This window comes from Miniopterus schreibersii (assembly GCF_964146895.1).
Source record: "Miniopterus schreibersii genome assembly, chromosome: X".
In the NCBI taxonomy this organism is placed as follows: domain Eukaryota; kingdom Metazoa; phylum Chordata; class Mammalia; order Chiroptera; family Miniopteridae; genus Miniopterus; species Miniopterus schreibersii.
The window spans coordinates 74,811,945-74,823,522 of NC_138104.1; the positions used below are offsets into that span (position 1 = coordinate 74,811,945).

Here is an 11,578-nt window from a genome sequence, read left to right on the forward strand (position 1 = left end):
ATGTTAGCTGTAGATGCCCTTTGTCAGGTTGAGGAAGTTTTTTTGTATTCCTAGTTTGTTGACTGTTTTTATCTTGAAAGGGTGTTGAATTTTGTCAAATGCTTTTTTTCTGCATCTATTGAAATTATGTAGTTTTTGTACTTTATTCTATTAGTCTGGTGTATTTACATTGATTGATTTTTGTATGTTGAACCAATTTTGCATTCCTAGGATAAATCCCACTTGGTTATGTTGTATAATTCTTTTATATGTTGCTGAATTCTAATTACTAGTATTTTGTTGAAGAATTTTGCATTTATGTTCATTTTCTCTCTTGGTGAACTCATCAAGTCTCTGTTACTCACTGCTCCCTCTTCCTCCTCACTGGTCTCCTGCTGTTCCTCACACACACCAGGCACATTCATGCTTTGCACTGGCTCTTCTCTCTGCCTGATATGCTCTTCCTCCAGGGATCAGTGAAACTCCCCTCTCACCTCTACAGGTCTATGTTCAAATATCTCCTTTTCAGTGAAGTTTCCCCTGATCATCCTATTATACATTGGAAATTGCCCCAGCGATTTTTATGTTTTCCCTCTTTTCCATGTTTTCTTTTTCTCCAAAACATTTATCATCCTTTAACATAGCATTTTCCTTACTTAATTTTATTTATTTTGTATCTCTCCCACTAGAATAGTAGCTCCACATACCTAGATATGCTTATCTCTTCTGTTCGATGCTGTCTCTCCAAAGCCTGGAACAGGGCCAAGCACACAGTAAGTTTATTAATTGAGTGAAAGAACGGTGTGGTGGTGTGTATGGAGGCACAGAAGCAGGAGAAATTTGTCCTTGTCCCATCTTCTACTCTGTCAAGTGCTGAGCCTCAATTGAGATGAGTCCGGATTTACCAGATCCGGTAGAAAGTGCCATATTCCCTGAGGGTGAGATCATATAAGGCACACCAAAAGGAGGTAGTATTACCTCGGCTGCTCCTTGAAAGTGCCATGGGAATCATAGAGATCTTGGGGTTCAGTGAGGCTTATGGGGTGGAGGAAACAGCAGACAGTACCTGGAAGAAGTAAGATGAGGATGGATTCGTGGACAAGGACAAATCTATCAGAGGCCTTGAATCCCAAGGGCCTGACCCTGGATTTGGGCCTCAGAGATATCATACTCTAGTCCCTGACTGCCAAACAGCTGAGAGACCTCATGCGCTAGACAACACCCAAACTTAACGCTGAGACAATAATAATGAAGAGCTCATGTTAATTGAGAGGTTATTAATTTATTGGAGCAGCTTGGAAGGAGAACATTCAGTCATGTAGGTTTGGTCCCAAACCCATCTCAGGTTCCCCCAGCAGGATGTGTGAAGTGCCTAAGTCATCAGTTACTGAAGATCTCTGGGTCTGGAGGAAGGAAGGAAGAGGGTAACACTGTAGGGAACAAAATAGAGGAGGGCCAGCTTCAATCACGAGGAAATATAGTTGGACACCTCAATCAGGTTTCTGTCAGGGTCTCGGAAGTAGATGGACATAATGGGCCCTTTTGCCCCAGTTCTGGGGACTGGGCCCTCCTCAATGAGGACATCACAAGCCTGAAGTAGGAGGAGAAGATAAAAGTCACTCATCACATTCTATGTGTGAGACCAAAATTTAATTCCTTGTAGTGGCTTAGAAGGCCCCTGTATCCTTCTGACCTCATCTACCATCTTACCCTCCTTCCCTCTGCTCTAGCCACATACCAGCTGTATGGCCTTGGGTAGATAACTACTCTGTACCTCAGTTTCCTCATTTGTAAAATAGGAGTGATAATAATGTCTACTATTATTTAGTAAGTGGCAGAGTCAGAATTCAAACCTAGGCAGCCTAGGCCAAAATTCATACTCTTAACCCCTATGCTTTCCTTACTTTACTTCCAAACAAGACTTTTTCACTGATGTTTTCCAAAAAAGGAGTCCAGGATATTTGCACAGAATATATTCAAGACCTTGATCTGTGCTTCCCAATAGGAAAACCAATGCCTCCTTTACATGAAATAATTTTAAGTGTTACAGGGCCACCAACATTAAATAATAGCAAATTAGAAATTATTCCCTCTTCAATTCTTTTTCAGTCCTTCTGATTATACCAAGAAGAAAGTCTCTGGTGGATGCTAACAAGTCCTTAGCACCTCCTTAACCACCTGCCAAATCTCCATTTGGAACATCAGGCACCCAGGGAATGGAAATAGCTAGAATCGAATGACATTGTGATGCTTTGATAGCTGTTTCTTTTTACAGTTACCTTTCTTTTGTGCCAAGATATAATGGGTTTTTCACTTACTTGGTTGAACATTTTCTTTTTACATAAATGTATTTATGTAAAGAGAATTCAGGTATAATTTTTCTACAAGGTAATGTAAAAATTTCCTTTTAAAATACATTTGTTGCTTGGCCGGCGTGGCTCAGTGGTTGAGCATCCAGGAGATCGTGCTTCGATTTCTGATCAGGGCACGTGCTGGGGTTGGGGATTTGATGCCCAGTAGGGGGCGTGCAGGATGTGGCTGATCAATGATTCTCATCATTGATGTTTCTCTCTCCCTCTCCCTTCCCCTCTCTGAAATCAATAAAGACATATATATATTTTTATATATCTTTATTGATTTCAGAGAGAGGAAAGGAGAGGGAGAGAAAGATAGAAACATCAATGATGAGAGAATCATTGATCAGCTGCAGCCCGTAACCCGGGCATGTGCCCTGACTGGGAATCGAACCCCGATCTCCTGGATTCTAGGTCGACACTCAACCACTGAGCCACACCCGGCCAGGCTAAAGACATATTTTTAAAAAAATTAAAATAAATAAATAAAATACATTTGTTTACATGAAAAAAAATGACGTCAATAAAAATAATGAGTAAACAATTGTGTACAGGCATTTTTTTGGATGCAAGGAAACCTCTTATGCCTGAAGTTTAGTGAAGACGTCCCTGGGTTATGTTTTTGTTTTCACTGCATCTGCAGCAGCTTTCTCAAAAATAATGAAAGTCTGACTCACCTTGAGGTGCTGGACCATTTCCTCCAAAGGTGCCTCTGTGATCAGACATATGTCCAGGGAGCCAGGAACTGGGTGAGCAGCTTTGGGTTCAAATTCCTTTCCCACTTCATGAAGGTTAAATTTCTGGTCTCCAAAACACAATGCTTTCCTGTCTCCCTATTTGAGGAGAGAAAACAACCTAGAGCTAAACCTCAAAAGATGAGTGTGAGGCAAAGTCCCCCCCTACCTACCCCAACATTTTAAAAAAGGGCTTTTAATGAAAAAACAACCCTGTACCCCACCCTAGTCTCATTCCCTAGAGGCAACTGCTATTTTTTCTTTAATTTTTTGTTGTTATCCTCGCCTGAGGATATTTTTTCCATTGCTTTTAAGAGAGAGTGGAAGGGAGGGAGGAAGGGAGGGAGAGAGAAACACCGATGTGAGCCAATGTGAGAGAGACACATCGACTGGTTCCACTGGTTACCTCCTGCACATGCCCCCACAGGGGGTGGGGAGTGAACCTGCAACTCAGGTACATGCCTTTGACTGGGAACCCACTACCCTCTGGTGCGCAGGCCAAAGCTTTAACCAGTGAGCCATGCCGGCCAGGGCTCTCCCTTTTTTCTTATAAACACAACTCAAATGATGTCAGCAAAGGTTGTGGGTGGGGCTTCTGGGAACCCCCCAGCCCCACTGAGCTGGAACTTTTTCCCCATTCACTTCCTCCTTCTTCCCAGCCATGGCCCACAGCCTGCCTGCCTCTCCACTGGTTGATAAATAAGAGAAAAAGAAAACTATCTTCTTTACCCACTCACTGCTGGTTGTGTTTTCTCCTATGTGCCTCATGACACAGTCCCTAACTGATGTGGCACTATTTTTTTTTTTAATCCTCACCTGAGGATATTTTTTCCGTTGCTTTTCAGAGAGAGTAGAAAGAGGAGAAAGAGAGAGAGAGAGAAAGAGAGAGAGAGATCGATGTGAGAGAGACACATCTATTGGTTGCCGCCTGCACGTGCCCCCACCGGGGCTGGGTATCGAGCCTGCCAACAGAGGTACATGCCTTTGGTTGGAATTGAACCCAGGAGACTTCAGTTCCCTGGCTGACAGTCTAACCACTGAGCCAAACTAGCTAGGGCATAGGGTGACTATTTCTTGATTTAACATCTTTAGATATCTCTATCCTCTCCCTGCTATGATAAGTGAGAATGTAGCTCATCCACATTACTACCCCACTTAATAGAATTCTATCATCACTTTTAGTTCCTCTTTTGGTTCTCTTATAATTTTTAAATAACCCACTTGTATCTTTATGTTCTGATAGATGAACTATAGCCAGTATCTCATTGATCCTATCCTCTTCATGTCTCCTCCCTCTCCTATGCCTCTCAACCTCTGCCATTTCTTGTATTATTTTTACATTTATTTCTTTTATATCACCATGATTGATACCACATCCACTCTATCAAAAAATGACTTTATTTCACTTTCACACTTGAATGATAGTTTGGCTGAGTATAGAATTCAAGGTTACAAGTTACTTTCCAAAGGCCTCTTAAATATGTGGCTTTGTTGTCTTCCTGAATCTATTATTGCTGATAAGAAGTATGATATTAATTTGTTTTTCATTCTTTTGTAGATGATACATCCACCCTCCACTCTTGCAGCTTTTTAGGACTTTTTTTGGATCCCAGATGTACTGAAATTTTACTCCAATGTGTCCAAGTACAGGGAATTGAGGCATCATATGCTTCATTATCACTATTGGCGCATGCAAGGCCTCTCTCTAGCTTTCCTTATGTATTTATTCTTTTAATCTCAATTCTACACTCCTGTCCCCACCTTAATCAACCATTATAATGTGTTTGATGTCTGGTTTTCACAAGTTATTGTAAAAACTGTATTTATTGTTCAATGGGTGTATGTTATAAATGGTACCATACTGTAGACCTGATTCTGTTTCTTTGTTTTTCGTTCAGCATGATCCTTTTAAGACCTGTTCATCTTGCCCTGGCCAGTGTGGCTCAGTTGGTTGAGTGTTCTTCCATGCACCAAAAGGTGGTGGGTTCAACTCCCAGTCAGGGCACATGCCCAGGTTTCAGGCTCAATCTCCAGCAAGGGCATGCAGGGAGCATGCAGGAAGCAGCCGAATTACGTTTCTCTCATCTGTGTTTCTCTGTCTCTCTCCTTCTCCCTTCCTCTCTCTCTAAAATCAATAAAAACATATTTTTTAAAAAGGCCTGTCCATCTTGCTATATCTATATCTATAGATTTTGCATAATTCTATTTTAATGCATAGCACCCCATGTTAGGATTAAATTCTTATCCTGTTTGCCATTCCATGGGCCTTTCAACTTAAGAGATTATATTTTTTTGCTTTCTCTGCATTCCCCACTTTTGTACTTGTTTCAAATTCTCAAAGATAGTACAGTATTCAATCTCTGGAAACCTCCTTTCTTCCTGAGATCTTTCTTTCTTGGGAACTTTCTTTCTCTTGTTCCAAATTGGGCTGATTATCCTCTAGGTATCATTCTGGGATCTCCCCTTGGGATCCAGTGTGTCCTGACTTTGATGTCTTCCTTACTCCTGGCTTAAGCACTCATTTTGATGTAACATAATCTAAATTTTGAAAACAAGTGAGCAAAATTTCTGAGTCTTTTTATGTCTAAGAATGTTTTATTCTACTCTCATGTTGATTAATAGTTTGGTTGGACATAGAATTCTAGGTTGAATTTTTTCCCCTGAGAATCTTATAGGTGTTCTTTTATTGTCTTCTAGTCTCTGATGTGATTCTTGGGAAATCTAACATCTGCATATTTCTTTTTCCTTTTTAGTTGAACTACTTTTCTTTTTAACCTCTCTGAAAGTTCTTAGGCTCTTCATTTTCACTTTGATCTATAGTTTCATAAGAACAGAACTAAATGTCAATGTACTGGATATTCAGTTAATCCTTTCCATATAAAGACTGGAAAGTTCTCTTGAATTATTTCTATGGTAATTTCCTCCCCTCTATTTCTCCATTCTCTCTCTGGAAGTTCCACTATTCAGAGTTTGGAATCTCCTTCACTGATCCTTTAAGTTTTCCTCACAGATTTGTTGTGGGTTTTTTTTTTAAGTTATTTTTTAAAGTATTATAATCAAATTTTATTCCACCTGCAATTTGGCATTTACATAAGTAGTTACCTTGAATGTTATGATCTCCATGCCCAGAATTTTGGAATAAAACATGGTGGTGTCTTTGATACTCTTTACTGTCATCACGATGTGGTCAAGTCTATGGATAAGACATGGGGGAGGGGTCTGGCTGCTGTGCCTCCATGACTAAAAAAAAAAAATCAGAAGAGATCACATTATTACTAGTCACATCGAAGTTTTCTGTTTCCTTCTCCTTACCTTTCCTTACCTCCTCTCACCTCCCCAGTGATTATACTTCCTCTTCACACCTATTTCAAGGGGAAAGTCCTCAGAGGAAATTTTAGTATAGTCTTATTGCCCGTATGTGGATTCACAAGAGCCCATGTGTCTGCCATGACCACTGTCTACTACTTTCTTGTTCTCTTCCTCCTTCCAGAGGGAGAGAGGTCAAGATAAGGGGAGTGGAGACCAAGACCAAATCCTCTCTTATTTTCCCCAAGCTGGAATTCATCTCTTTTGCAAGAAATGACAAGACTGAGAGGAGGCCCAAAGCTAAGAGCACAAGCCCTCAGTTAGTCAATTTCATTCAGTCCCCTCTTTTCCCACTTCGCAGCTATGATCACAGAGGACAAAATAAGAAGGGAGAATCTCAGATAAAAATAAATATTTCTGGGAATGTGTGTTTACAAATCTATCTTGACACTCAGTAGGAGGGTATACTTCCTTCCCTCAACTTCCTGCCCTCTGCACACTTCCCACCAGGTCTTTCTCTTGATTTGTATTCTTTAGTCATTTGTATATTTACATTACATCTGCTATAGGATTGTAAAGTGCCTGTGATCTGGCACTATAGGTAGCAGAGTATAGTGGTTACAAAAACAGACTCTGGAGCCAGACTGACATTTAATTAATCTCTCTGTGCCTTAGTTTCCACTTCTGTAAGATGGGCATGGTTTTATACATATCTTATATAGGGCCATTGTAAACATTTTTAAAAAGAATTGTATATTTAAGGATTTAGAACAATTCCTGACAGCAAGTGCCATAAGAGTTAACGATGACGATGACGATATCATGGTCATCTTGTTAAAATTCAAACTCCTTACCATGACCCCCAATCTCTACACCCTCATCCATTGTTCCTGAACTCCAAGCCACATGCCCTTTTGCCTGTTCCTCATAAGAGCCATCCTTGTACCTTTGGTCTCAGGGCCTTTTGCACATGCTAGTATCTATCTCCTTAATTAGAATATAAGCTTCATAAGGGTAGAGATTTTTCTGTTTTGGTCCCCACTGTGTCCCAAACAGCTAGCAGATGTTCAATATTTGTTCAGTTAGTGGATATCTATTACAATGATTAGGCCCAGTGCCTGGTATAAAGTCTGGCTCCCCTTCCCTTCTCCTTCCCCTTCCCCTTCCCTTTCCCCCTCCCCTCCCCTCCCCTTCCCTTTCCCCCTCCCCTCCCCTCCTCTTCCCTTTCCCCCTCCCCTCCCCTCCCCTCCCCTCCTCTCCCCTCCCCTCCCCTCCCCTCCCCTTCCTCCCCATTTCATCCCATTCCACCATATGCTATTTTATTATGTTTTATTCCACAGTGTTCAATTCCATTCAAGTTATTACATTTTAAACAATTGATTTCACTGAGCCCCAGCTAAAAAAAAATACTATGTGTTCTATTTTCATGAATGGAGGAGGCATTAGCAAAGTTGCTGAGTTCTGTCCTCATGGATACAGAGGACCCACAGGGACACAGAAGCAGTAGAAGGAGAAACTGACTGACATTTGGGCTCCATTAAAAATAAAGTTATATGTTTTAAAAATCTTATTAACCTTTTAATGTTTATAGGATCTGTAATAGGACTATCTTTTAATTCCTGATATTGATAATTAGTATTTTTTCTCTTAATTGCTTGAGAGAAAACAGAAATAACTAATATTTTATTAATCTGTTCAAAGAACCAACTTTTCTGATCTATGTATTTAGAGCTGTATATTTTCCTTAAGCGCTGCTTAGCCACATCCCCAATTTTTTTCTTTTATTAAAAATATTTTTTTATTGATTTTTTTAGAGAGAAAGAAGAAGGAGGAAGGAGAGAGAGAAACATCAATTGGTTGCCTCCCATACACACCCTGACCAGGGATCAAACCCACAACCTAGGCATGTGCCCTGACCAGGAATTGAACTGGCGACCTTTTGGTGCACAGGACAATGCTTAACCAACTGAGCCACACCAGCCAGGGCACATCCCCAATTTCGACTGTCTTTTGGAAATCAACTCAACCTATTCCTCCTATTTTTCTTTTTTCTTTTCTTTTCTTTTCTTTTCTTTTCTTTTCTTTTCTTTTCTTTTCTTTTCTTTTCTTTCTTTTTTTACTGCCACTAGTTTATTTTACTTATTGATTTGAAAGAGAGAGAGAGAGAGAAAGGGGGGGAAGGAGATTTGTTATTCCACTTATTTGTGCATTCATTAGTTGATTCTTGTATGTGCCCTGACAAGGGATCAAACCCGAAACCTTGGCATGTCGGGATGACTCTCTAACCAATTGAGCTACCTGGCCAGGGCCCCTCCCACTTTTCAATACCCTTCCAGGTCAGATTTACTCCCCAGGTTCTATTTTGTATATGGGGAGCTCCATCTTTGTAAATTCAAGGATGAGCAGGGCTGGCTCTCTTTAGGAACAGGAAGAAGGGCAATGTGACTTAGAATCCAAGGATGAATGAGGCATGAGCAGGAGGGGAAGGCAAGGGCCAGATCATTCAAGGTTGCCAAGGTAAGGTTCATAAAAAAGAAGATCAAGACATAGTAACCCCATAAAGCTTACTGTGTGCCTTGTTCTAAGCACTATACAAAATAGAGCCCATTTTATTCCTCACAATAAGCCTATATGGATAATAGAGTGCCCAGACCATGATGACCTCTTCTGCCTCTTTCACAGGGAAGGCTTCTATCTTTCTACAAAGTCCTGTTCAATGTCGCCTTCAAGGTACCAGGGGGCCCTGGGTTTCTTATGGCAAACCTCAAGGTCACTGCTGTTTCGTGGCCCCTCCCTACACTGCCCTATCTTAATGTCCCTGGCTGAACTAGCTCCCCTGAGCCACCCTGAGGGAGTAGAGCAGGGGGCCCTCAACCAGGCCCACTCCTGCAGACATGTTGATGGCTAACATGTGTTAGAGCAGGGCCTTCCCATGTCCCTCTACTGCCATCTGCTTGTCTTTGAAAGAGGAAGAAAGAGAGAAGAAGAGGGGAAAATGGATGTCAGCACACCAGGATAGGACGCATAGAAGGGATGCAGGTTACCAGGCCTGGGCTGGGAGGTCCCCAGCCTTGGTGCCAACACCTATGCCCTAAGCCCCCAGGGGCCACCTGACTCACCTGCTTCTCCGAAGTCCTGCCCCACATCCTGGCTGGCAGCCTGGAGGGTAGACGGCACAGCATGGCAGGCTAAGTGTCCTTGCCCTGGAACCTCCAGACAACCCTCTGGCTCAGTTCCTGGAGATCAAGGGGCAGGAATGGGAGGGCCGTGGGCTGACGACTGCTACTGGTGACAGAGGTAGGCGGTGCAAGTACAAGGATTCTGACATAAAACTCAGGGCCTTGAAAGCAAAAGCTTAAGGTGTGTCTTAGACAGCTTGGGCCAACATAACAAAGTACTATAGCCTGGCTGGCTTAAAAAAACAAAATTTATTTCCTCACAATTTTGGAAGACAGAAGTCCAAGATCAGGGTGTCAGTATGGTCAGATTCTGGTGAAGGCTCTCTACCTGGCCTGTAGATGGCCACCTTCTTGCCATATCCTCATGTGGCAGAGAGAAAGAGCAAGTTTTCTTGTTTCTTCTTATCAGTCACTAATCTCATCATGATGACCCCACCTTCATGACCCCATCTAACCCTAATCACCTCCCAAAGGCTCCACATTCTAATACTATTACATTGGGGATTAGGGCTTCAACATATGGATTTGAGGAGGTGCAAATATTCAGTTTGTGAATAACAGGTATATATGTGTAAGGGATTACTTTGTAATAACACAAAAAACACTCATCTTGAAGTAGTGGGGGGCATTATTCTAGGGTATGAGGCTTCTGATCTCTTTAGGGGGATGTCTCTAGAGTGTGAGATGTCTGATCTGTTTGGAAGTCTGTGTCCAGAGTGTGAAGTTAGGAACTAAGTTAGAGTATTACTACTATGACATATTATGGGTATGTTTCCAAGCCAAGATCTCTAAATAAGCGTTCTCTGCCTCAGAGTGCAATGTTCTTGAATTCTTTCGGGGTGTGAGCTCTGAGGTCTTCTTCATCCCCACCTATCCTTCACCCCACCCTCACTTTCCAATGCTGAAAGGCAGGAAACATTCATCAAACCCATTGCTGTTTCCCTTACCCTCAGCTAGCCTCCCTCTCTCTTGTGGGCTACCTGTCCAGCCCCTGGAGCATATGAGTTTGAGATTCTTGTTCCTAGACGTACCCTAGATACCTTCCCCCCACCACATACAAATGCTCTGTCCTATGGATATTGTTTTAGCATATGATTTTCCTTTATAAAGAGTTATAAAAAAAAAAAAAGATAAACTTTAAAAAAAAAGAGTTATACAAATGATACATGAACCTAGCTTTCCAACAATACCTCAATATATGGAATAGATCAATATATGGACTAAACAGGTCATCCCCACCTCCACCTTCCAAAAATGACCACTGGGATTAGATTCTGGTGTTTCCTTCCAGACACACACACGCCCATACACATACAGTCACCAAAGCTAGCTCCCACCTGCTTTTCCTTATCAATAGCATGTCCTATAAAGGTACCCCTGCCCTCACAGGTACACACAGGTCCCATTCATTCTGTATCATGTGCTGCTGATGCTCTGTGGTATAACATGAACTCCCACCATCATCTCAGTCTGCAACAGTCATTGGCCATAAATGGACAGTTACAGTTGTTTGTGTCTACCAGCTTTGTACACACAGCTCTGGGCATGTGTGTATTAGAAGTGGAATTGTTGGTCAAAGAGTTCATTCATTCAACAAACACTTAATGTGTGTGTTCTGTGTACTGAGCACTGGTCTAAGTGCTGGGGAGACATGAGAGAACAAGACAGACAAATGTCCCTGCCCACATGAAGCTGACACTCTAGTTGGGGAGGAAGAGGGGGTCCAATTTTTATTTAGATGTTTCACAAGGTCCTAGAAGGTTTTACTCTCATCAGTGGGGCACTTACTGGTTTCCTCCCCACTACTCTCTGCACAGCGGGATCTGCAGCAGGAGACTGCTGCCTTGGCTTTTGCTCTCTACACGATCTGCAGGGTCTGGGGCTGGGATATTCTATTTGGGGATATGGGACACATGTGTGCATGTGAGTGTATGTGGTTAGAGAGGTGGATATAGAAATTGAATGGTCAACTAGGGAAAGTAAAGGGAAATCAGAAGAGAAGAGACTAATGGTATCGGAGGGAGCT

At 42.0% G+C, this 11,578-nt stretch overlaps 1 protein-coding gene across 2 annotated transcripts; it reads right to left on the reverse strand.

Moving 5' to 3' along the window:
• Positions 1–1,237: 1,237 nt before the first annotated feature.
• GLOD5 (glyoxalase domain containing 5) lies at positions 1,238–9,602 on the reverse strand. Of its 2 annotated transcripts, none has more exons than XM_081125810.1 (4): positions 9,493–9,602; positions 6,170–6,307; positions 3,011–3,166; positions 1,238–1,570 (listed from the first exon to the last, which is right to left on the reverse strand). In XM_081125810.1, the coding sequence occupies exons 1-4, from the start codon at positions 9,553–9,555 to the stop codon at positions 1,445–1,447; spliced, it is 483 nt and encodes a 160-aa protein (XP_080981936.1). In that variant the 5' UTR covers positions 9,556–9,602; the 3' UTR covers positions 1,238–1,444. The 2 variants fall into 2 exon arrangements, with proteins under 2 accessions (XP_080981936.1, XP_080981935.1); XM_081125809.1 differs by having other exon boundaries at positions 1,244–1,409; positions 9,493–9,596.
• Between the last annotated feature and the right edge of the window lie 1,976 nt (positions 9,603–11,578).

Bases quoted from the DNA above. Each gene is read 5' to 3' on its own strand.
- GLOD5 (XM_081125810.1), bottom strand. From the start codon at position 9,555: ATGCTGTGCCGTCTACCCTCCAGGCTGCCAGCCAGGATGTGGGGCAGG. The intron at 3,167-6,169 runs GTAACTACTTAT...CTCCTCAAATAG, and splicing joins TGGAGATCATAACATTCAAG to GGAGACAGGAAAGCATTGTG. The intron at 1,571-3,010 runs GTGAGTCAGACT...CTCCTACTTCAG, and splicing joins AAATGGTCCAGCACCTCAAG to GCTTGTGATGTCCTCATTGA.